The 26,223-nt window shown below is 47.3% G+C and overlaps 1 protein-coding gene across 1 annotated transcript in view; it reads left to right on the forward strand.

Annotated features, from left to right (window-relative positions):
• The window catches only part of LOC140205367 (uncharacterized), a 126,540-nt gene that overhangs the window by 17,126 nt on the left and 83,191 nt on the right, over positions 1 to 26,223 (forward strand). Inside the window, exons 5-14 of the mRNA XM_072272961.1 lie at positions 1,141 to 1,176; positions 1,316 to 1,351; positions 2,418 to 2,474; positions 4,367 to 4,402; positions 5,894 to 5,950; positions 9,487 to 9,522; positions 10,724 to 10,780; positions 12,291 to 12,347; positions 13,216 to 13,272; positions 25,775 to 25,830. Coding sequence (XP_072129062.1) covers positions 1,141 to 1,176; positions 1,316 to 1,351; positions 2,418 to 2,474; positions 4,367 to 4,402; positions 5,894 to 5,950; positions 9,487 to 9,522; positions 10,724 to 10,780; positions 12,291 to 12,347; positions 13,216 to 13,272; positions 25,775 to 25,830 — 485 coding nt within the window. The remainder of the gene's footprint in view (positions 1 to 1,140; positions 1,177 to 1,315; positions 1,352 to 2,417; positions 2,475 to 4,366; positions 4,403 to 5,893; positions 5,951 to 9,486; positions 9,523 to 10,723; positions 10,781 to 12,290; positions 12,348 to 13,215; positions 13,273 to 25,774; positions 25,831 to 26,223) is intronic.

Here is a 26,223-nt window from a genome sequence, read left to right on the forward strand (position 1 = left end):
ATTTAGAGATACAGCGCAAAGCAGCCGCACCCCCCAGCAACCCGTCTTTTTAACCCTAGTCTAATCACGAGGCTATTTACAAAGACCTATTAATCTACTAACTGGTAGGTCTTTGGACTGTCGGAGGAAACCGGAGCACCCGGGGGAAACCCACGCAGTCATGAGGAGAACTTGCAGATTCCTTACAGATAGCGCTGTAATTGAACTCTGACCTCTGGAACATCCCGACCTGTAACAGTGTCGTGCAAACCACCACGCTACCCTCTGTCTGCCCGTTACACCGCTGGCGTTTAGGGCAGCAATGAAGGTCCTCTGTCTCTGACGGTGTTCAGGCCTTCCTTCATCGTGTCAGTGGCTCCCTCTCAGTTTTTACCACTGTCAGTCATGCAAGTCCTGGGTGGAGACTCGGGAATACCGTCACACTCAGATGTAGAAGGATTCTTCATTGCTGTTTCCATAACAGTTTTGTTTCACCAGTCGGGGTTGTCATCCCTGAGCTGAACCCCCAAACCTGGAGGACCACCATGCTACTGTAGCACCCTATTACTAGGGTAATAAACAATTATCTTATGTTTAAAAACAATAATCATAATCTTTAATCAGTTATCTGACTGAAAGTTGATTAGCCTGGATTGAACTGGGTTTGCAAGCACCACTGGTGGGAGCAAGCATGAACGTAGGGCAGAGAGCTGCTCTCTCTCGCGAAGGGGCTCCCAGCCGTTTTTTAATGCCATGGACCCCCTACCATTCACCAAGGGGTCCGTGCAAAAATCACGGATCCGAGGCCCTGGAGAAGGTGAATCAGTGATGCATGGGGATGATTGGGAGGTTGAAACTATCCAGAAGAAGGAACAGTCTGGAAATTCCCTTCTGTAAAGAGACGAAGCGTAAACATTACTTCACGAGAGGTGTCGTTAACGAGGGGTAGGCCTGATGAAGTCAGAGCTTGTGTTTCACACCAGGACCAGGAACATGACCGTAAGATCCTCAATGATCCTGAGATCCCACAGGGAAGGAGGGGGAAGTTTCCTCAAAGAGTGCAATGTCTCGGTGTCCACAGGGGGAGTGGGACTTCTGAGAAATGTTTGAGTAGCTGACGGTGTGCTCGGGAAACTGAAATTCTCTCCCTTTATGTTTCAGACTCTGCCGAGAATGAGAGTGGGCCAGACACTAAAGGTATGTCTGCTGACCTGTCAACAATATGTCACTGGGATATGTCGTAAAAGCGGGACGGGTCAAGTTTAAAAGAGTGCAATGGATGGGAAACAGAAAGCCTTGTGATTTGTGAATTGATTTCTTTATTTGCCTCTTCCAGATTCTGCTGAAAAAGAGTGTCACTCGGCAGCTCGAGGTATGGATGTTTATGATTTCAATGTCACCCTATCACATTCTCTGGTGAATAATCCACTGATGACTCTGGGAATCTGTTGGGATCCAGTGGCCTTGGCTGGAGTCCCGAAACCGTGAGCTCAGAGCCAGTGCTGGGCACTCTGTGTACGATATGTACCCGACCATGCTGCCTTTCAGGGTTTAGGTGCTCTGACTCTCCAGAATATGGATAACATTTAAAGACTCAGGCCCAGCCTGCTAACTGAAGCCAAGATTTTAATATTTAAAGGGCACCTGATCTGAGGTTTGGTGCTCATTCGTCAGCTTTTCTTTGGATTCTAGTCTAGGGTCTAGTTTAGAACCCTGTCCTCGTTTCCATCTTGGATCATGCCTCGATTCTAGTCTCAGATACTCCAGCACTTGGGTCTTAACCATACCCACCTATGTCTCTCGTCATACCCTGTTCCTGCATCCGAGGAGCTGGGAGGCCAGAGTGGATGGGAGAGAGACGCCCTCATCCCCGGACACCAGCGCTTCGGAACAGAGGACACGTGTGTGGCGCGACTGGGTTGAAACTGGCAGGTGTGGGTGGACGCCAACCTGGACCCAGAGGCAGGAGACTCCCACTCACCCCAGAGACACTGGATTTCAGGCTGCAGTGTCCCGGGGTAAAGGTCAGACCCTAATCCCAGCCTCAGCTGGGGCTTTGGGCAAAGGGCGATCAGCTCATGGGGATGCATCCAGATCGGGGGTGGGGGGGGGGGTCTGCGTGCAGTGCCTTAGGATGGACAGATGGGGGAGGGAGGGAACGTCAACTCAGACCATGAGAGGCCCGCGTCGGGCATTTTCCTGCCTTACAAGGTGCAGATTGGAAGTCTGTGTGGGGCGCCACTCCTCGCACAGACACTAGAGAAATGTGTGGTTAAGTGCCTTGCTCAAGGGCACAAACACGCTGCCACAGCTGAGGCTCGAACTAGCGACCTTCAGATCAGGTGGACAGATAGTTACATGTTACTTGTTTGCACTTGGAAGCCGGGAACTTTAGACACTCATCTTCCATTTTATAATAAAACACTACTTTCTTTCAGACTCCAAAGAAAGCGACGAGCGGAAAGTCAAAGTGATCGCATCCAGAGAGGATGACGGTTTGTGGATCTTTCTGTGTGGGGATTATTGACTGAGCTGGTGGGGGGGGGGGCTGGCACTGTGAGGGTTAAAAAGCTATTTCTTTCACATCAAGCTGGTGTGGACAGAACACCATAAGACACAGAAGCAGAGTTAGGCCATTCGGTCCATCAAGTGCTCTGCTTTTCAATCATGGCTGACTTACTATCCCTCTCAACCCCATTCTCCTGCCTTCTCCCCATAACCTTTGACGCCCTGACTAATCAAGAACCTATCAACCTCCATTTTAAACATACCCAGTGACCTGGTCTCCACAGACGTGTGTGGCAATGAATTCCATAGAATCACTACCCACTGGCTGAAGAAGTTCCACCTCATCTCTGTTCTAAGTTGACACCCCTCTATTCTGAGGCTGTGCCCTCTGGTCTCAGGCTCTCCCGCTATTGAAAGCATCCTCTGCACATCCACTTTACCTCGGCCTTTCAATATTTGGTAGGTTTCGATAAGGGTCTCCCCTCCCCACCCCCATTCTCCTAAACTCCAGCGAGTACAGGCCCAGAGCCATCAAATTCTCCTCATACATTAACCCTTTCATTCCCAGGATCATTTTTGTGAACCTCCTCTGGACCCTCTCCAATGCCAGCACATCCATTCTTAGATAAGGGGCCCAAAACTGCTCCCAGTACTCCAAACAGACTGGATATACAACAGGAGCAGCTTCCCCAGTGCAGTCTGCACTGCTGTACAGGAACTGGGCCTGTTAATTACCCCAAGGCAGTGAATGGCAATAACATTGATAAAGATCCGAATGGGGATGAGGAGACTCACTCTGGTGGGGAGAAAAGGAGATGACAGTCTCTTGTGAAAGTAGGAGAGTAAATGGGTCAGGAGAGAATGGAGATCGGGGGAGACATAATTATAACTTAATCAAAGCATCTAGGTACTTTTCATACTGTCCTTCGGTAACCAATGGGTCCTGTTTTTACACAAATCCAGAAATCAATTTTTGTCCTCAAGTCAGAAAATACACCAAAATCTCATTATATAGTAACTATACTGTCCCATGAATTGAATCCAGAGCACATCAGATGAATAAGAAAGAACACTGTTATGAAAATTACGGAGAGACAGGAAACTAATTCTTCTACCTGTAGATAAGAACTTAATGTACACACATTGGACTTCTGAATTTAATCATGTTATGGGAGGGCTCCCCTCAAGTTGGGTATTCATAACCTAGGTAATTAGCAGAAGGGTCAGGAAGGAGCATTTTCAAGTTATTTCAGGATCATGGAGATGTTCTGCTGAAAATGTGATGACATTGGAGAGTGTTGTCCCAGGCATTGGGCCCAGAGCTGGAACTCTCCACCACAATGAGGCCGAGGCCCTGGAGAGGACGCAAAGTGGTATTCAGGGGTGATACCAGGACTGGGAGGCTGTACCTGTTGGGAGAGATTGGATAATCAGTAGGAGACTCCTCCAGGAAAGAGTCCACTGCAGTTATCATTACATAATGAGAGGTGTTGATAGGGTCGACCTGACAAAGATGTCAGGGCTTGTTTCTGAGACCAAGGTCATCACTGTAAGACTGCCTGTGATGCAACGGGGAATGAAGAAGAAAATTGCCCTTTGTGGGCACAGTGATTTTCACACCAGGAGATGAAAACCTTTTTGTTTTTTTTGGTAACTGACCATGTGCTCAAGAAGCTAAAATGATCTTCCTCGCATTTTAGTCTCGACTGAGAATGAGAGTGGGCCAGATTCTAAGGGTAGGTCTCCTGATCTGTGAACGATTCATCACCAGGATACATTAATTGTTGAAAAAATGAGAGGGAGAGGTTTAAACTATTCTGACAGCAGGGAAAAAATGTCTTGAAATGGATATGTTAAAATCCTTTTCCTTCTTTTCCAGACTCTACCGAAAAAGGGAGTCACTCTGCAGCTCGAGGTACGGATAGTTATAATTTCAATGTCTCCCTATCACATTCTCTGGTGAATTATCAATTCAGCGGTTGTCATACCAAGCTGAGATGGATCTGCAGTGGATGTTTTCTATGGGGTACCTATAAAAATTGGTGAGGGTCAACAGGTTCATGTTGAATTTCCGTCGACTGTTGAAGAACTGGAGGTGTTAGTATGCTTTCTTGGCCATTGGATCTACATGGTTGGACTAGGACAAGCTTTTTGTGTTGTTGACACCTTTGAACTTCACCAACTCACACCACACAATTAACACATAGGGGGAACTGTATGGAAGCTTTTTGATACTGTGAAACTCCCCCTATAGGAAAGAGGAGTTAGAATGCACGGTAATTATGGGAAAGATTGAAGGGGAGAAAGCAAGAGGAAGACAAAGACAAATGGTGATGGAGACAGCAGCCAGAGAACTGGAAATGAATACCAATGAATTGATCCACTTGACCCGAAACAGGAGTGTGTGGGCCATGGCAGTCAAAGCTCAAACTGGGCACGGCACATGATGATGATGTTGATGGTGTTGGTGATGGTGATGATGATGATGGTGTTGATGATGATGATGAAACTCTCCCAATCAATTTCCATTTTGTTGTGTTTTTAATATTTCAATAATATTTGAGAAATCGTGTGTGTGTATATGTATAGATAGAGATACATATATATAGTTTGTTTAAATAATTAATTACAGGTTATATGTAAAAATATGTTAATTGCATACGTTATCACTCTACCTCGTGATACATGCACTCCTCGCTTCAAGTAAAATACAAAGTTATACCCACATTCTTCGGACTTCCTGGTGGGTAACCATTTCAATTCTGCTTCCCATTCCCATTCTGACATGTCAGTCCATGGCCTCCTCTGCTGCCATGATGAGGCCACACTCAGGTTCCGGCTGGGTAACCGATTACTCAAACTTCCAGAAATTGCTCCCCACCACCACCCCTCCCCCTGTCTCTCCTTCACCATTCTCCATTCCTGTTGCCCTGTCTCAGCTTATCTCCTTACCTGCCCATCACTTTCCTCTAGTGCTCCTCCCCCTTCCCTTCCTTCCATGGTCTTCTGTCCCCTCTGAATAGTTTCCCCCTTCTCCAGCCCTTTCACCAATCAACGTCCCAGATCTTCACTTCAACCCTTCCCCCTCTCTGCTTCCTCTCTATCACCTGCCACCTTGTACTTCTTCCTCCCCTCTCCCAATCTTCTTATTCTGCCTTCTCCCCTTCCTTTCCAGTCCTGATAATGAGTCTTAGTCCGAAACATCGACTGTTAACTGTTTTCTGTAGATCCTGCCTGACTTGCTGAGTTCCTCCAGTATTTTATGTGCATTGCTTTGGATTTCCAGCATCTGCAGATTTTTTTCATGTTTGTTCTTCAGGCTCCCATGTTTTCTTAGAATTAGTTTAATGTTTTGAAGATACAAAACATTACATATTTTATAATCAAAAACTGGTTTTGCTTTCAGACTCCAAAGAGAGTAGCGAGATGAAAATCAAAGTGATTGGATCCAGAGAAGATGACGGTTTGTGGATCTCTCTGTGTGGGGATTATTGGCTGAGCTGGTGTGGGGGAGCTGGCACTGTGAGGGTTAAAAAGCTACTTATTTCATATCAGATCTGTGTGGAGTCAGGGATCTGGCAGTGGGACAGTGAACAGACCGGTTATTCAACAGAAACAATTACTCCAGCCCACTCTGCACTGCTGTCCAGGGAGCTGGGTCCATTATCGTGTTAGTCACCTCAGTGTTGGCGCGTGGCCAAGTGGTTAAGGCGTTCGTCTAGTGATCTGAAGGTTGTTAGTTCGAGCCTTGGCTGAGGCAGGGTGTTGTGTCCTTGAGCAAGGCACTTAACCACACATTACTCTGCGACGACACCGGTGCCAAGCTGTATGGGTCCTAATGCCCTTTCCTTGGACAACATCAGTGGCGTTGAGAAGGGGAGACTTGCAGCATGGGCAACTGCCGGTCTTCCATACAACCTTGCCCAGGCCTGCACCCTGGAAACCTTCCAAGGTGCAAATCCATGGTCTCATGAGACCAACGGATGCCTATACTATACTATACTATGCACCCCAAGGCAGTAAATTGCAAATATCTTTGGATGAGGAGATTCACTCTGTTGGGGAGGAAAGGAGGTGACAACCTCCCATGAAACTAGGAGGGTAAATAGAAATAGAACATATATACAGCACAGTCTAGGCCCTTCAGCCCACAATGTTGTACTGACCAACTCCACAGCCCATTATTATCGTTCCTTTCCATGCCTTGTGGCTCATCAGGCGGCAACCTTAACATTAGCATTTTTGTCTGTTTTATGAGCCCAAGCTGCTAGCTCGACGCTCAACCCAGCACGGACGGAAAGCGTGCAAGGAGCCGGCCGGATTCGAACCTGGGACAACTCGACTCGAAGTCCAGTGCAGATACCATTACACCAGCAGCCGGCATGCAGCCCATAACCCTCCATTTTTCTTACATGTGCCTGTCTAAGATTCTTGTAAATGTCCCTCTTGTATCAGCCCTTACCCCCACCCCCAGCAGTTCATTCCACACACCTATCACTCTCCGTACGTGAAACTGTCTCTGACATCTCCCCTAAACTTTCCACCACTCATCTTACATGGCCATTACTGGCCTGGGAAAAGGGCGTTGGGGAGAACAGAGTTTAGGGAAGACAGAGTTACATCTCATTCAAAGTAGCCAGGAATTATCATAAAAAGAATAGACAAGGGAAAACTATTTCAGAAGAACATGAATGTTCGGGTGAATGTGTATTTAGATATTGGTGAGTGCAGACCTGGATACCCGGGGTCAGAACTGCTCTCTCTACAAGTGCGAGGAGACTGAGGTCCTGGAGACAGTGCGCCAGTGGTGTACAGAGATAAAATCAGGACAGGAGAGGTTGCAAGCGTCAGGAAAGATGAAAGATGTCTGTGGAAATGTCCTCTATTAAAGACAACAATGGAGAAGACATCAAAACCAAAGTCACATTTATTGTCATGTGCATAAGTACATGTATGTATAGGTGCAAAAACAACATCAGATACTCCAGAAAAAATATAAATCAAAATGAGAAATTATACAAAAAGAACACAATTGGAACATGTAGTACAAAATGGTCAAAGTGGTCATAGTGATGTACACGTGGTTTGAGTTGTGATATGTTTCTGGTTTCTGGTCACTCCTTTTCTTTGTTGCTACTTTGGGCGATTTTGAATCAGGGTGGCCTGCAGTTAATGAACACTGAGCTGAACTGAATATGCCTGAACTCTTTCAATTTTGTGTTTGTTGCTCGTTTTTCTTTCTTCTTTGTCATTTGCGTGATTTTTTTTTTATTGTGGGGGGGGGGGTTGATGTTTTTCTTTGAACGGTTTCCATGGTTTTTGTTTCATGGCTGTCTGTGGGGAAGACAAATCTCAGGGTTGTCTACTGCAGGCACACTTTGATCATGGAATAGATGGCTTTGTGGCTAAGTTTGCTGACAATACGAAGATAGGTGGAGGGGCCAGTAGTGCTGAGGAAACAGAGAGTCTGCAAAGAGACTTGGATAGGTTGGAAGAATGGGCAGAGAAGTGGCAAATGAAGTACAATGTTGGAAAGTGTATGGTTATGCACTTTGGCGGAAAAAATAAACGGGCAGACTATTATTTAAATAGGGAAAGAATTCAAAGTTCAGAGATGCAACAGGACTTGGGAGTCCTCGTACAGGATACCCTTAAAGTTAACCTTCAGGTTGAGTCAGTGGTGAAGAAGGCGCATGCAATGTTGGCATTCATTTCTAGAGGAATAGAGTATAGGAGCAGGGATGTGATGTTGAGGCCCTATAAGGCGCTGGTGAGACCTCACTTGGAGTACTGTGGGCAGTTTTGGTCTCCTTATTTAAGAAGGGATGTGCTGACGTTGGAGAGGGTACAGAGAAGATTCACTAGAATGATTCCGGGAATGAGAGGGTTAACATATGAGGAACCTTAGTCCGCTCTTGGACTGTATTCCCTGGAGTTTAGAAGAATGAGGGGGGACCTCATAGAAACATTTTGAATGTTGAAAGGCATGGACAGAGTGGATGTGGCAAAGTTGTTTCCCATGGTGGGGGAGTCTAGTACAAGAGGGCATGACTTAAGGATTGAAGGGCGCCCTTTCAGAACAGAAATGCGAAGAAACTTTTTTTAGTCAGAGGGTGGTGAATCTATGGTATTTGTTGCTGTGGGCGGCAGTGGAGGCCAAGTCATTGGGTGTATTTAAGGCAGAGATTGATCAGTATCTGAGTAGCCAGGGCATCAAAGGTTATGGTGAGAAGGTGAGGCAGTGGGACTAAATGGGAGAATGGATCAGCTCATGATAAAATGGCGGAGCAGACTCGATGGGCCAAATGGCCGACTTCTGCTCCTTTGTCTTATGGTCTTAAATATTTGAAACTTTTGAATCTATATTGAGGTGGTGGTTTAGGGATTGTGCAGGTTGGTTCAAGTACTCGGGTCGGGTTCTTGATTTGAAACTAATTGAAGATTGAAACTGCCAAGAAAGAGCGAACGAACTGTGGATATTTGCTCCAAACTGGAGGCCGGCAGCTCAGTACCATAGCAGCGAAACAGCGCCCACAACCCGGCTTCAATTCTGCTGCTGTCTGTAAAGAATTTCTCCTCGTGGCCCCATGGGTTTCTTCCGGGTGCTCCGGGCTCCTCGCACGTTCCAAACACGCATGGGTTAGAGATCGCGGACCGGGTCGGTGTAGGGATGCTGGGTGTGTGAGGATTAACAAGCTGCTTGTTTCATATCGAACCCCTGGGGAGTCAGGGGAGAGACAGCAGGCCAGAGAACACATTCGAGAAACTGCCTGTGTGGTGAGAAAGCTCAGACTGGCCTCCCCGTGTATCAGACTGTGCCATAACTGAGGGTGGGCCAGATACTAAAGGTAGTTCTTCTAATCTAATCTGTGAACGTTACATCAACAAGATAGAGTAAAATGTCATTAAACTGGGAGGAAGTCGTTTAAACCATTCTGACAATGAGAAACAGAGGATGTATTCTGATGGATAAACCAAAATTCTTTTCCTTCTTTCCAGATTCTGGAGAAAAGGGGAGTCACTCCGCAGCTCGAGGTATTGATATTTATGATTTCACTATCTCCTTATCACACTTTCTGGTGATTAGCCTATTGACAATTGTACCAATGAATCTGACAGTCTGCTGTGATCCACTGGGCTTGTCTGGAAACCCAAAGTTGTGAGCCCAGAGTCAATGCTGTATCTGAGGAGCTGGGAGGGTGGAGTGTGCGGGAGAGGGACATTCTCATCCCCAGACTCCAGTCCTTCAGGAAACAGGACAAGTGTGTGTGTGTGTGTCTCCGAGGGTTTGGGACGAGAAAACAATGGGCAGCACAGCGGAGCATCTCGTAGGGCAGCTGCTACATGTCTCCGGAGACCAGGGTTTAGTCTGGCTGTCGTCTGTGTAGAGTCTGCCTGCGCTCCCTGTGACCATGTGGTTTCCTACCCAAATCTCAAAGATGTATGGAATTGTGAGTTAATTAACCGGTATAAACTCGCCATAGTGAGTGGTAGAATCTGGTGGGAGAGGGATATGATGAGAACTTCGGGAGAATAAACTAGGATTAATACAACCAGGTGATTGATAGGTTGTGGGAACTCATTGAGCTGATGAATTTGTTTTTATTCTGACTCCCTCTGTGACACCAACAAGGACTCTCTTTCACTTCTCTCATTCTCCTGGTGAAAGGCCACACTTTAGTCCCATCTCCATAGCACAATTACATATAGGAGCAGAATTAGGCCATTTGGCCCATCGAGTCTGCTCCACTATGTCATCATGGCTGATCCATTTTTCTTCTCAGACCCAGTCTCCTGCCTTCTCCCCATATCCCTCCGTCCCCTCACAAATCAGAAATCTACCAATGTCTGCCTTAAATATACCCAATGACCTGGCTTCCACTGGCGCCAGTGGCAATGAATTCCACAGATTCACCATTTGGCTAAAGAAATTCCTTCTCACTTCCGTTCTAAGAGGACACCCCTCTATTCTGAGGCTGTGTCCTCTGGTCCTAGATTCTCCCACCATAGGAAATATCCTCTCTACACCCAATCTGTCAAGGCCTTGCAACATTCAATAGGTTTCAATTAGGTCACCTAATTCTCTTTCAGCACTTGGGCAATAGGCAAACAGTAGATGGGAAGGGACCTAGATGTGAGTGTAACTGAGTGATCAAACACAAATGTAGTTTAGTACTGCGAACTTTGCACACTCTTTCCCACTTTATAACTGGAAACCACCTTTTTTTTATTTCAGATTCCAAAGAGAGCGGCGAGAGGAAAATCAAAGTGATTGGATCCCGAGAAGATGATGGTTTGTGGAGATTATTTTCTGCTCTAACATTTGGGACCAAGGTCCGATATCATATGAGACGCCCATGGGTGTGAGTGATGGATCAGGGTGAGGATTGAGGGGGATGAGGAGCCCACAGGTGGGGTGAGCAGTGGGGCTTGCAGAAGGAGTTTGTCAGAACAAGTTGGCATAACAAGATAAAAATCATCAGCACAAAATCTTGAAACAATTTCACCGGAAAACTAAGAATACTGCACTTCGTAACATCTAAGCAAAAGCCAATTTTGTGTGGCGTATTAACCAGGAAAATAACCAACAAAGCCGGAAATCCGTCATGTCTCCCTATCACGTTCATTGGTGAATAATTCATTGATTGGTGATTGACAATTGGGAATTGGTTGGGATCCATTAGCCTTGGGTGGAAACCCAACGCCATGAGCCCAGAGTCATTGCTGGGCTCCCTGTTCCTGTACCTGAGGAGCCAGAAGGGTGGAGTGTGCGGGAGAGGGACATTCTCATCCCCAGACTCCAGTCCCTCAGGAAACAGGACAACTGTGTGTGTGTGTGTGTATCTCCGAGGGTTTGGGATGAGAAAACAATGGTCAGCACAGCGGAGCATCTCGTAGGGCAGCTGCTTCACGTCTCTGGAGACCAGGGTTCAGTCTGGCTGTCGTCTGTGTAGAGTCTACCTGTGCTCCCTGTGACCATGTGGTTTCCTACCCAAATCTCAAAGATGTATGGAATTGTGAGTTAATTAACCGGTATAAACTCGCCATAGTGAGTGGTAGAATCTGGTGGGAGAGGGATATGATGAGAACTTCGGGAGAATAAACTAGGATTAATACAACCAGGTGATTGATAGGTTGTGGGAACTCATTGAGCTGATGGATTTGTTTTTATTCTGACTCCCTCTGTGACACCAACAAGGACTCTCTTTCACTTCTCTCATTCTCCTGGTGAAAGGCCACACTTTAGTCCCACCTCCATAGCACAATTACATATAGGAGCAGAATTAGGCCGTTTGGCCCATCGAGTCTGCTCCACTATGTCATCATGGCTGATCCATTTTTCTTCTCAGACCCAGTCTCCTGCCTTCTCCCCATATCCCTCCGTCCCCTCACTAATCAAAAATCTACCAATGTCTGCCTTAAATATACCCAATGACCTGGCCTCCACTGGTGCCTGTGGCAATGAATTCCACAGATTCACCATTTGGCTAAAGAAATTCCTTCTCACTTCTGTTCTAAGAGGACACCCCTCTATTCTGAGGCTGTGTCCTCTGGTCCTAGATTCTCCCACCATAGGAAACATCCTCTCTACACCCAATCTATCAAGGCCTTGCAACATTCAATAGGTTTCAATTAGGTCACCTCATTCTCTTTCAGCACTTGGGCGATAGGCAAACAGTAGATGGGAAGGGGCCTAGATGTGAGTGTAACTGAGTGATCAAACACAAATGTACTTTAGTACTGCGAACTTTGCACACTCTTTCCCACTTTATAACTGGAAACCACCTTTTTTTAAATTTCAGATTCCAAAGAGAGCGGCGAGAGGAAATTCAAAGTGATCGGATCCCGAGAAGATTTTGGTTTGTAGATCTTCCTGTGTGGGGATTACATGGGAGCTGTGTCCATTATCAAATGAAACAGCCCGTGGGTGTGGGTGGCAAATACCTTCAGGACAGATTAGGATGAGGATTGAGGGGTGTAAGAAGGTTGGCTGAGGTGAGATGAGCATCTGTGATGGGAGAGATTCCCTGTCCATTAAAGCATAATGAATTAAACACCTCTCTATCTTGTGCCCTTTTAAACTTACCGGATTCTTTTCCCCATCCTTGCCTGGACTGTCTTAATCCTTACCTCACTGCACCTTCCTCAGCTGGACCCCAATCCCACTCTCATCAGATATCTGGGTGATATGTCATGATGCGCACTGGATCAGAACCCAGGTGCGGAGGAAAGATGGACTCTGATGTAGAGAGGGCGACCGGAGTTTATTCACAATAATTCCAAATGCACATCGGTGGCTCAGCTGAGCGACACCGCAAGAAGTAACATTCTCAAAACTAGGACCCCGTGATCGGCGCTAATCAGGCATCCACTTAAGTAATACAAGTAACACAGAATCCCCGAGCCTATCAAAATAAACTTAACAAGTAAAACAAAAGGCACCAGGAGACCGCATTACAAAGAATGAGTCATGGGAGAAAAACATTTAAAGACTGTCATCAAACAACAATTAGCCAATTCAGGTGCTCCAAACACTGTGGAGCCCAATGCTCTCTGGTGCCCCATAGAGGCCTGAAGAACTCATTACATGATAGAGGAGCAGTATCCAGATTGGTGTAGCTGTGTGAGTTTGATCAGAGATTCAAAAGTCACACTGACGCAGTTTAACACTGGGAACCTTCCACACTCAATCTTATGTTATAGCCGGAAATCGCCTTTTCGTTTCAGATTCCAAGGAGAGCGGCGAGAGGAAAATCAAAGTGATTGGATCCCGAGAGGACGATGGTTTGTGGATTTCTCTGTGTGGGGATTATATGGAAGCACTGTGCGTTATCAAATCAAACCCCGTGTGGGTGTAAATAGCAAACGCCTTTGGGGATAGATCAGCATGAAGAACGAAGGGAATAAAGAACATCACAGGCAATGTAATCTGTGATGGGACTGATTCACAATTCGATAAGTCAAAGTATTGAGTACAAGAGATGGGATGTTATGAAGTTGTATAAGACATTGGTGAGGCCTAATTTGATGTATTGTGTGCAGAATTGGCCACCTACCCTCAGGAAAACTGTAAACAAGGTTGAACGAGTGCAGAGAAAATTTACAAGGATGTTGCCGAGTCTGGAGGACCTGAGTTATAAGGAAAGATTAAATAGACTGGGACTGTATTCCTAGGAGTGTAGAAGACTGAGAGGGAATTTGATAGAGGTATACAAAATTATGAGGGGTATAGATAGGGTAAATGCAAGCAGGCTTTTTCCACTGATGTTGGGAGGAACTACAACCAGAGGTCATGGGTTAAGGGTGAAAGGTGAAAGTTTAAGGGCAACATGAGGGGAAACTTTTTCACTCAGAGGTTCGTGAGAGTGTGGAACAAGCTGCCAGCACGAGTGGTCCATTCGAGCTTGATTTCAATGTTTAAGAGCAGTTTGGATAGGTACGTTGATGGTAGGGGTATGGAGGGCTATGGTGGCAGTGCAGGTCGATGGGAGTAGGCAGCTTAAATGGTTTGGCATGGTCTAGATGGGCTGAAGGGCCAGTTTCTTTGCTGTACTTCTCTATGACTCTAACCATCTCAGACAGCCTAATAAGATGCCCCTGTCTCCCCCTAGATTCTGTTTTAAAGTGGAACCTTTATTAAACTATTCCTCTTCTGTTTCCTACAATCCCTCTGAACATACCAGGTTCACAGGAAGTTTTTATTGTTCTTCTGCCTCAGATCCTAACAAAATTCCGTTAAGTGTGCTGGAGTAGAGTAACATCCAATAGTATGGAAATTCTGCTGGATTGCTACCACCTACGTGCCAGTTACAGGAATTTTGCTGGGGTAAATGGGAGGACCATCAATGGAAATTATGTAAAGGATTACAGAGTGGAGTTGTCACAGGGAACGTGGACCGGATGTTGGGTCAGTGCTAACTCAGTGGGCCAAGGGGTCTATCACTATGCTGTGTGACGCTCTGTGACACTATGATGCCACCGAAGCGTAGCGGTCAGCGCAATGTGGTTACAGCTTGGGGCGTCGGTTTGGAGTTTAACTCCGGTGAGGTGCATAAAGAGATTGTGCGCTCTCCCCATGACTGTGTTGGCTTCCTCCGGATGCACCGGTTTCCTCCCACAGGGTTAGCAGGTTACTCTGGTAGATTGAATTTCCGGTAATGGCCCCCCCCTGCCCCCATCACCATTCCCCATTCCCATTTCCCTCTCTCACTTTATCTCATACCTGCCCATCACCTCCCCTTTCCCTTTCTTCCCGGGCCTTCTGGCCTCTCCTATCAGACTCCCCCTTCTCCAGCCCTTTATCTCTTCCACCAATCAACTCCACAGCTCTTTACTCCACCTCCCCCCTCTCCTTTTTCTTTGGTGAGTGCATGCGTGCGCGTCTGCGTGTCCATACGTGCATCCGTAATGATGTCTTTTTCATGGCCTTTACAAGGCGTGGAGCGAGAGAGAGACTGTGTGGTGCACCGCTCCTCACACAGACATTTTCGGAGTATTTTCTCTTTATTTTACGAGGTCGAGTTGCGATCTCAACACGCAACCGGACTTGGATGGAAAGCGTACTCGGGAGCAGACCCGACTGGTTTTGAACCCGGGAACCTCTGCTCCCGGGTTCGGCACTGATGTCATTGCGCCACCAGCCGGCCCGAACCTCCCCCCTCTACTGGATTCACCTATCACCTTCTATCTCCCCTCTCCCCATCTTTCCATTCTGACTTCTCTCTTTTTTTTTCACCAGTCCTGATGAAGGGTCTCGGCCCGAAACATCAACTGTTTACTCTTTCCCATAGACGCTGCCTGGTCTGCTGAGTTCCTCCAGCATTTTGCGTGTGTGCTGCTTTGGATTTCCAGCATCTGCAGACTTTCTCTTGTTAGTAGGTTATTGGGTCATTGTTAAGTGTCCTAGGAGACTGTTTCGCTGAACACCTACGCTCTGTCCACCAGAGAAAGCAGGATCTCCCAGTGGCCACACATTTTAATTCCACGTCCCATTCCCATTCCACTATGTCTATCCACGGCCTCCTCTGCTGTAAAGATGAGGCCACACTCAGGTTGGAGGAACAACACCTTATATTCTGTCTGAGTAGCCTCCAACCTGATGGCATGAACATTGACTTCTCAAACTTCCGCTAATGTCCCACTACCCCTCCCTTCCTCCCTTCCTCCCTTCCTCCCTTCCTCCCTTCCTCCCTTCCTCCCTTCCTCCCTTCCTCCCTTCCTCCCTTCCTCCCTTCCTCCCTTCCTCCCTTCCTCCCTTCCTCCCTTCCTCCCTTCCTCCCTTCCTCCCTTCCTCCCTTCCTCCCTTCCTCCCTTCCTCCCTTCCTCCCTTCCTCCCTTCCTCCCTTCCTCCCTTCCTCCCTTCCTCCCTTCCTCCCTTCCTCCCTTCCTCCCTTCCTCCCTTCCTCCCTTCCTCCCTTCCTCCCTTCCTCCCTTCCTCCCTTCCTCCCTTCCTCCCTTCCTCCCTTCCTCCCTTCCTCCCTTCCTCCCTTCCTCCCTTCCTCCCTTCCTCCCTTCCTCCCTTCCTCCCTTCCTCCCTTCCTCCCTTCCTCCCTTCCTCCCTTCCTCCCTTCCTCCCTTCCTCCCTTCCTCCCTTCCTCCCTTCCTCCCTTCCTCCCTTCCTCCCTTCCTCCCTTCCTCCCTTCCTCCCCCCCTCTCTGCCCCTCTCTCTATAACTCCTTGCCCATCCTCTGGACTACCCCCCCCCCCCCACTTTCTCCCTAGGCCTCCCGTCCAATGATCCCCTCCCTCCTCCAGCCTCATATCCCTTTTGCCAATCCACTTTCCAGCTCTCAGCTCTATCCCTCCCCCTCCTATATTCTCCTATCATTTTGGAACTCCCCCAACCCCTCCCTTTTTCAAATCTCTTACTACCTCTTCCTTCAGATAGTCTTGACGAAGGGTCTCGGCCCGAAATGTCGACTGTACCTCTTCCTATAGATGCTGCCTGGCCTGCTGCATTCACCAGCAGTTTGTGTGTGTTGTTTAAGTGTCCTGTGCTTAGTCTAGTGTTAAATAGGTACAGCTCATTGGGCCAGAAGGGCCTGTTCTGTGCTGTATTTTTAAAATAAGTACAAAATAGATGGCAGAGATGGTTTCCCTATCCACTGGGGAAGTCAAGGCTTGATGTTTGTGGGCCTGAGTCCCAGTGCAATTCCGCTGAAGGTTGGAAGCCAACAAAGATGGCCTGCCCTGGGGTTAGGTGACCGCGTATACACACGGGTGGGTGGGAGGCAGGAGTGGGCCTTGCACTGCTGTTGTTCTGGTGCTTTCTACGCGGTGCTCTGCGTGATTCTGCCAAGCGTTGCGGGCATGCTGTGTTGGCGCCAGAAATGTGTGGGGGCCACTTGCGGGCTGCCCCCAGCACAGCCTCGAGTGTGTTGGTTGCCAACGCAAAACAACACGTTCCACTGTACGTTTCAATGTACGTGTGATAAATAAACTCGAACCTTGAACTTTAAACCTGAGTACTGAGACCCCAGACGAGGTACCACAACGGTCATCAAGGCCTGCAATACAAACATGGCAACAAACAACAAAAAAAAATGACCTGTTGCGGATATCTATACTTGCCAACGAGTGTCCAGAACCAATCTGGGCTCAAAAGGAGGGGGTGTTTGTGGGGTAGACAGTACAACATGTGTTTGAGACCAGAGACTGGACTGTCAATGTAATATGGCCACTGATCTAGTCAGATCTAATGTAGGAGATTTCCGCAGGCCGGGGGCTGGGGGAGGGTTGATATGCAACTCCATTTCACGGGAAGGATGTGAGAAAGCTGGTATACACTAGGGTGTGAAGTAGATCACGCGATGTGGTGGCAGCAGGAGATGGAGGTCCAGGGGAGGTTGGTGTGAAGCACAAACTCTGGTACAGCCCAGCCGGGTGACTCGGCCGGATCCTGTGCTGTAGATTGTGTTCTTCTGTGCAAATAATCTACCTGGCAACATCACCTGCCCAGGTGCTGGGGGAGAGTGATCTTGAAAAACTGTTCGGGTAACTGACCGTGTGGTCAGGACACTGAAACTCTCTTCCTTGTGTTTCAGACTCTACAGAGAATGAGAGTGGGCCGGATAACAAAGGTACAGTACTTCTCCTGATCTGTGACCAGAACATCCCCTAGATAGAGTGAAATGTCATTAAAATGGGAGGGCAAGTTTTTAACTACTCTGAGAACTGGTTAAGAGTTTCTTGTGACTACCGAACTGAAATACTATCCCTTTTTTTTCCAGAATCTGCAGAAAAAGAGAGTCTCTCTGCAGCTCAAGGTATTGATATTTATGACTTCAATGCGTCCCTGTAACATTCACCGGTGAACTATTGTGCTAATGATGCCGGGAATCTGTTAGGACCTTCAAGGGTGCTGGAGTTGTTCTAGTTTGAGACGGTAAACACCGGGCAGCACAGTGGGTCGGCCTGTAGACCCACAGTGGGTCGGCCTGTAGACCCACAGTGGGTCGGCCTGTAGACCCACAGTGGGTCGGCCTGTAGACCCACTGCCGCTCAGCGCTGGTGTCCACAGTTCAATGCTGACCTTGACTGGTGTCCGCATGGAGTCCCCGTAGTCTCCCCGAGAGCTGTAGAGTTCACATCGCACCACAGTACAGAAACAGGCCCTTTGGCCCATCTAATCTGCCTAGTCCCATTGACCTGCACCTGGACCATAGCCCTCCATACCCTTCCCATCCATGTACCTGTCCAAATTTCCCTTAAATGTTGAAATTGAACTCCCATCCACTGTTTGCACAGGCAGCTCACACCGGCAAAGAAGATCCCCCTCATGTTCTCTTTAAACACTTCACCGTTCACCCTTAACTTATGACCTCTAGTTCTAATCTCACCCAACCTCAGAGGAAAAAGCCACCTTGCATTTCACCTACCTATATCCCTCATCATTTTGTATACCTCCTACCTATATCCCTCATCATTTTGTATACCTCTCTCAAATCTCTCCCCAGTCTCCTACACGCCAGAGAATAAAGTCTGTTCAAATATGGGGTGCTCCTGTTCACTCGGAAATCCCCGAGATGTACGAGTTGGAGCGTTAATTGGTCCCTAGCGTGTGGATCGTGATAAAATCAGGGCAGCGGAAGTTTAGAATAAAGATGTGATTCATGTAGCATTACTGTAGACTGAGTGTTGCTTGATTTTATTGTTTGCATGATTTGTGTTTTTTTCCCTCTTTCTCTGCTTATTGGGTGTTGGTCTCTTTTTAATTGGGTCCTTTCGGGTTTCTTGCTTTGTGACTGTCTGGAAGCAGGCAAATCTCAAGGTTGTATAATTTATACATTCTTTGATAATAAATGTACTTTGGTCAGCACAGATGCTGTGGGCTGAAAGGCCTGATTCCATTCTCTATCCTATTTTCACACTGGTGGATGCAGCTTCATTTGCAACTGCTAAGAGAAGCTTGGGTGGATAAAGGGATGCAGGGGTTATGGTGGTCTATGGTAAAGGAATGCAGGGGTTATGGTGGTCTATGGCATGGACGTGGATAAATGGAATTAGGCAAAATAACATTTTTGTTTCTTTTGCCAATCTCTCTTCAATCCGTATTCTTAGTTCTTGATCCCTCCATAAATGGGAGCCGTTTTTGCCTGTCTACAGTGCTAATATCCTTCACGGCTTTGATGCCTCTAGCAGATCTTCTCACAAACATTTTGTATAGGGGTGTACAAATCATTAGGGGTATGAACAGGGTAAATGTGAGCGGGCCTTTTCCACCGAGGTTGAGTGAGACTAGAATTAGAGGTCATAGGTTAAGGGTGCACGATGAAATGTTTAAGGGGAACATGAGGGGGGAGCTTCACTCGGAGGGTGGGGAGAGCGTGGAGTGAGCTGCCAGCAGAAGTGGTGGATGTGGGTTTGATTGTAACATCTGAGACGGGTACATGGATGGGAAGGGTATTGAGGACTACAGTGCAGATGCAAGTCTACAGGACTAGGTAGAATAATAGTTCAGCATAGACTAGATGGGCTGAAAGGCCTGGTTTTGTACTGTAGTACTCAATGAGTCCTTGAATCTATCTCTCTCTGTGACTCTCTGACAGCCTGGACCCACTTGCAATTGTCCCAGCGTCCTGATGGAAGGCTCATTAACTGAACTCTAGAAACACACACACACACACACACACACACACACACACACACACACACACACACACACACACACACACACACACACACACACACACACACATTCCTCAATCACATCTAATTTAATGTGCACGAGTAGATCAGCCCTGTCTCCACACTGTCCTGAAGAGAAATGGCATTTTCATACAGAATTGACTAGCAGTTATGGACATTGACCAATTGGTAACCTTGCAAGATCAATCACCATTCATAGTCGTTCATTCATTGTGCGCCATGGCGTATGACATGTACGATCATGGTCTTTCCACGCCCTTGCTTGTTCTTAGCAAGTTTTCTACAGAAGTGGCTTGCCATTGCCGCCTTCTGGGCAGTGTCTTTACAAGAAGGGTGACCCCCAGCCATTATCAATACTCTTCAGAGATTGTCTACCTGGCATCAGTGGTGACATAACCAGGACTTGTGATCTGCACCAGTTGCTCATATGACCATCCATCACCTGTTCCCATGGCTTCACGTGACCCTGATCGGGGGGCTAAGTAGGTGCTACACCTTGCCCAAGGGTGACCTGCAGGCTAGTGGTGGGAAGGAGCACTTACACCTTTGATAGAAACATTCATGATACAGATGTTAAAGGTCAATGAAAACTACAAGCTAACAACTGATGATACCTGAAGTTAGTAAAGTAATTGTCCCTTAGTTAGTGTGTGACTTCATTGTTTGATTGCATCCTTATCTTGTCGCTGTCTGCCAAATGGCTTAAGCCCCTGCTGTGCAAAGGGGAACTCTGTTCTTCAAAGACCTTTCTTGCATGGGCTGACTGCGCACTACCTGCAAACCATCCTTGCCTGGACATTGTCTTAATCCTTGCCTTGCCGCAACCTCTGCAGCTGGACCCCAACCCCACTCTTGTCAGATATCTGAGTGATATGTTACGATGTGCGCTGGCAACATTGGAACCCAAGTGCAGAGGAAAGACAGACTCTGATGTAGAGATGGTGATGAGAGCTCATTCATAATAATTCCAAAAGAACATTGATGGCTCGGCCAAGTGACACCGCGAGAAGCAACATTCTGAAAACTAGGACCCCGCGATTAGTGCTAATCAGGCTTACGCTTAAATAATACAACTAACATGGAATCCATGAGCCTATCAAAATAAACTCAAGCTTAAATAGAAAGCACCAGGAGAACACATTACAGAGGAAAACACAAGGAACTCTAAATGATTAATGACTGTTATTAAACAACAATTAACCAATTCAGGTGCTCTAGAAACCTCAGAGCCCAATGCTCTCTGGTGCCCCACAGGGGCCTGAAGAACTTATTACATGATAGAGGAGCAGTACCCAATCAGCGTGGCTGTGTGAGCTTGATCAAAGATCCATGCGTCACACTGACACAGTTTAACACGTCCACACTGGTTATAACTGGAAATCACCTTCTCATTTTAGATTCCAAAGAGAGCGGTGAGATGAAAATCAAAATGGCTGTATCGCTAGATCTCTCTGTGCGGGGATTATATGGGTGTGTGTCTGTTATCATATGAAACAGCCTGTGGGTGTGAGTGGCAAATACCTTCCGGACAGATTAGGATGAGGATTGAGGGGCGTAAAAGGCTGGCTGCAGGTGGGATGAGCAATGGCATCTGTGACGGGAGAGATTCCCTTAAAGCACAATGAATTAAACACCTCTTCCTCTTGTGCCCTTTTAAACTTACCGGATTCTTCTCCCCTCAATCCCCTGAAACATATCGCGTTCGCTGCTACTTTATTATTATTAAGGCATCCGTTAGTCTTGCGAGACCATGGATCTGCGCCTGGAAAGTCTTCACTACACCTGGGCAAGGTTGTATGGAAGACCGGCAGTTGCCCATGCTGCAAGTCTCCCCTGTCCACGACACCAATGTTGTCCAAGGGAAGGGCAAGGGCCGATACAGCTTGGCACGGGTGTCGTCGCAGAGCAATGTGTGATTAAGTGCCTTGCTCAAGGACAGAACACGTTGCCTCGCCTGGTGCTCGAACTCAGAACCTTCAGGTCGCTAGTCCAATGCCTTAACCACTTGGCCACGTGCCCACACCTACTTTATTATATAACTGTATTGTGTATAATCTAAACAAAAGTCTATTAAGTGATCTGGAGTATTAATTGGAATAACTTCGAGGGGGAGGGGGGCTTTGAGGTCCTGATGTTACCGTCATTCATTCTTTGGGGGTTTCTTGTTCTGTGGATGTCTGTGAAGAGTAAGAATTTCAGGTTGTATATACAAACATTTGTACATTCTCTGATATTAAATTCAACCATTTGAAAATCAAGGAAGGGAAATGAACAGTTGATGTTTCTGGTCAAGACCCTTCATCCAGACCAGAGGTTCCCAACATAGGGTCCACAGACCCCTCGGTTAATGGTATTGGTCCATGGCATAAAAAAGGTTGGGAACCCCTGATCTGGGCTGAAAGATGTGCGTATAAAAGGTGGAGTATAATCTGATAGGATGAGAGAGGGGAGTAAGGTATAAAGACTTTAAGACCATAAAGATAAGAGCAAAATTAAGTCATATGGCCCATTAAGTCGGCTTCGCCATTCTGTCATGGCTGATTTATTTTCCCTCTGTACCTCATTCTCCTGCCTTCTCCCCAGGACTTTCAATGGTCTTTCTAATCAAGAACCTATCAACCTTTGCTTTAAACATCCTGGCAAATTGTTCTTGACAAATTTTTCTACAGAAGTGGTTTGCCATTGCCTTCTTCTGGATGGTGTCTTCACAAGACGGGAAACTCCAGACATTATCAATAGTCTTCAGAGATTGTCTGCCTGGCGTCGGTGGTCACGTAACCAGGACTTGTGATGTGAACCAGCTGCTCATATGACCATCTACCACCTGCTCCCATGGTTTCACCTGATCCTGATCGGGGGGCTAAGAAGGTGCTACACCTTGCCCAAGGGTGAACTGAAGGCTGGCGGAGGGAAGGATCACCTTGCACCTTCTTTGGTAGAGATATATCTCCACCCTGCCACCCCGCTTTAAACAGACCCAAATATAAAGGGACATTCCACTTTCATCTCCTGTCAAACTCCATCATCTTCAGTGCTTTGTCTCTTCCATCCATCATCTCCCCCATCTGCTCATCATAGACCCTCACCTGGATCCACCTTTCACCTGCTTCCAACTCTTCACTTCTCCTTTCTATACTGGCTTTCTCCCCACTATCCTTTCAGTCCAGATGAAGGGTCTCGACCCCAAATGCCGACGATATCTCTTCATCGATGTTGTTTGACCCATAGAGGTCCTCCAACATTTTGTGTGCTGCTCTAGGTTCTGCAATTTCTTGCGTCTACAGTACAGAAAATCCGCTGGATTGAGACTAAAGTGTTGGAATGGAGAAGTTTCTCTGTGAATGGGAAGATCATCAAGGAGAATTATTTCTGGAGTTGAACTGCACCTGTACCAGATGTTGGGCGCAGTGATGGTTGGTGCTACCTCAGTAGGTCAAAGCATCTGTCACTGTGCTACGTGTCTCGATGGCTCTATAACAGAGCTCGTCTCTCTGTCACAGAGAATGCATAGGAACCCAGACGGGTACCACAGTGCTCCATCCGGGAAGATGGTGCCAGTGAGCAATGCGACCAAGGGCGACATCCTCCAGACGGTTCACGAAACTATTTCCTTCACTTCCTTCCCTTCTTTTTCTTTCAAGTGTGGTTCTGCTACTTTCGGAGCCTGTGATCTACATCTTGGCGGTGTGCTTTTTGGATTGAGTGATCTGGCACTTTGCTGTCTCCAAGGGGGGGGGGGTTCGGTGAGGTTTGAAGCGAAGCGTGCAGCCCGGAGGCACCGCACGAGCCCATGATCGACTCCGTTTCCCGCTGGTCTCACCAATTAAAGTGTCCAGGAAGGTTGAAATCATCGAGGACAAGAACCGAAGGCGAGTGGGTGTTCAGCGCCGTTTACCTGCGTGTGTCTGGTCTCCCCCTCTCTCTCCCACTCACTCACTGCTGCCGAAGGAAGTTGTCTGCGTGTGTTGATCTCTCTCTGTCTCCCCCTGTCATCCACTGCTCCCTGAGGAAGGTCCCTATGTTCGAGCGATCTTCCTGCCTCTCACTTGGTGCCACTGGAGGATGGTGCAGAGTCCTGGATCTTAGGCAAGACTGAATCAATGTGGTTTGTGCGTTGGACCCTGTACTTCACATTATGATGTGTTTCTGGTTTCTGGTCACTCCTTTTTTTGGTTGCTATTTTGTGCAATTTTGATCGGGGTGGACTGGCTCTACAGCCTAACGTTAATGAACGACACAGCACTAGATTAAACTGAACTGAGTATGCCAGGACTGTTTTAATAGTTTGTTTCATAATAGATCAGTGCTTTTCTTTTTTATTTTGCCCACTTGTGCGATTTGTTCTTTTTTTTTTTTTTGCACGTTGGGGGTTTGATGTTTTTCCTTGAACAGGTTCCATGGTTTTCTTTGTTTCGTGGCTGTCTGTGGGACGACAAATCTCAGGGTTGTGTACTTCATACATACTTTGATAATAAATGTACTTCGGATCAAGGATGATAACAGGGATGTTGAGGCTAACAAGAAACTGACATGTAATGGAAACGTGAATAGGAAGGGGAAAGACCAGCTACAACCCATGATAAACTGAGAGGGTGTTTATGGGGTAGACTGTACCACACGTGATTGAGAACAAAGACTGGATTGTCAGTGGTCTTACATGATTTAATGAAGGAGAGTTCTCCAGGCAGAGGGTGGGTGGGGATGAGCAACTCCCTCCCACAGCTGGTAGCTGGTATAAATTGAAGGATATGGTGACAGAGGGAGATGGAGGTTGGTGTGAAGCACAAACCCTGGTACAACTGAGTGACCCAGCTGGATCCTGCACTGTAAATTCAATGAGCTTCTGTGCAAATAATCTACGAGGCAATGTCACTTGCCTTGGTGACGGGTGTGTCTGCGATCACAGGGGGAGCGGGATCTTAGATACCCATCTGGTAACTGACCGTGTGGTCAGGAAACTGAATCTCTTAGGCTCTGCCGAGAATGAGAGTGGGCCAGACACTCAAGGTAGTTCTCCTGATTTGTGAATGATACATCACCAGGATAGAGTGAAAATTTTATTAAAACGGAAGGGACCGGTTTAGAACTGATCTAATAACGGGACGCAGAATGTCCTGTGCTTGGTAAACTGAAATTCTTTTCCTCCTTCTCCATATTCTGCTGAAGAAGAGAGTCACTCTGTAGCTCGAGGTATGGATGTTTATGATTTCAATGTCTCCCTGTCACATTCTCTGGTGAATAATCCACTGACGATTGTACTAATGATTCTGGGAGTCTGTTGGGATCCGTTGGCCTTTGGTGGAGGCCCACAGCTGTGAGCCCAGAGTCAGTGCTGGTCTCCCTGTTCCTGTACCTGAGGGGTCAGGAGGGCAGAGTGTACGGGAGAGGGTCACCTTCATCCCTGGCCACCAAACCCTCAGGAAACTGGGTTGAAACCGGTGGCCACTTGGGGGAAAACTAACCTGCACCCACAGATACCTGTCCCAGTGTCAGGATGCCCTGGCAATTAACGCAACGCTATACAGCTTGGGGCGTCAGAGTTTGGAGCTCAATTCCGGTGTGCTCTGTAAACAGTTTGTATATCCCTCCTGTGAGCAGGTGAGCCCATGGGTTTCCTCCGGGTGCTCCAGTTTCCTCCCACAGTCTAAAGACATACCGGTTAGTAGGTTAGTGGGTCATTGTAAATTGTCCTGTGATTGGGCTGGGATTAATTGGAGGGATTGCTGGGAGGTGTGGCTTATTGGGCTGGAGGAGCCTGTTCCGCACAATACCTCTAATTCAGGGATTCTGAAGCTTTGGTATGCTATGCACCCATGCCATTGACTGAGGAGTCCATCGATCCCAAGTTGAGAACCCCTGCTCTTAAAAATAATTAACTAGACGTAAGAAAAAAAGACACACTCACCCCTGAGACACTGGGGTTTGAGTCACAGTATCCTGGGGAGATGAAGGACCCTAATCCCTCCCCGAGCAGAGTTTTTGGGTGATGGGAATGCAGCTCACTTGGGGAGACACCCGGGCCAGTGAGTTGTGTGTGAGTGTGAGCAAACACCATGGTGTGGCGTCAACGCACTTTGACACCCTGAATCTTCCACATTCGTTTTCCCACTTTATAACCAGAGTTTTCCTTTGATTTCAGATTCCAAAGAGAGCGGGGAAAGGAAAATTAAGGAGCTCAGATCCGGAGGAGATGACGGTTTGTGATTCTCTCTGTATGGGCGTCAATGGTGCGCTCGTAACTGGGGGGCTGCACCTGTTATCGTTGGTGTAAATAATGAGCCCACAAGCTCCAGAGAAAGAAAATGCCTAAACACGATAGGGGAAAAAGCAAAGGGACCTGGGAGATTTGTTCTTAATTTGCTGAAAATCACAATATTGGATAATATAGGAAAAAGTGGAAACTAAATATAAGGTCATTTCAGGAGAGCAGGAGTTGCAGTGGTCCAAGCATTGGTTGAAGCAAACCAAGGACCCTGGGTACTGGGCTGGTCTAGCTATTGCAGAGGGGATCCCAGGCCCTGGAGAAGGCCCGGGCCCTGGAGCCTGGAAAGGTGCAGTGGTGGGTCCTGGAGAAGAGGTGGGCCCTAG

The sequence above is a fragment of the Mobula birostris genome, chromosome 11 (genome assembly GCF_030028105.1).
Source record: "Mobula birostris isolate sMobBir1 chromosome 11, sMobBir1.hap1, whole genome shotgun sequence".
NCBI classification, from domain to species: domain Eukaryota; kingdom Metazoa; phylum Chordata; class Chondrichthyes; order Myliobatiformes; family Myliobatidae; genus Mobula; species Mobula birostris.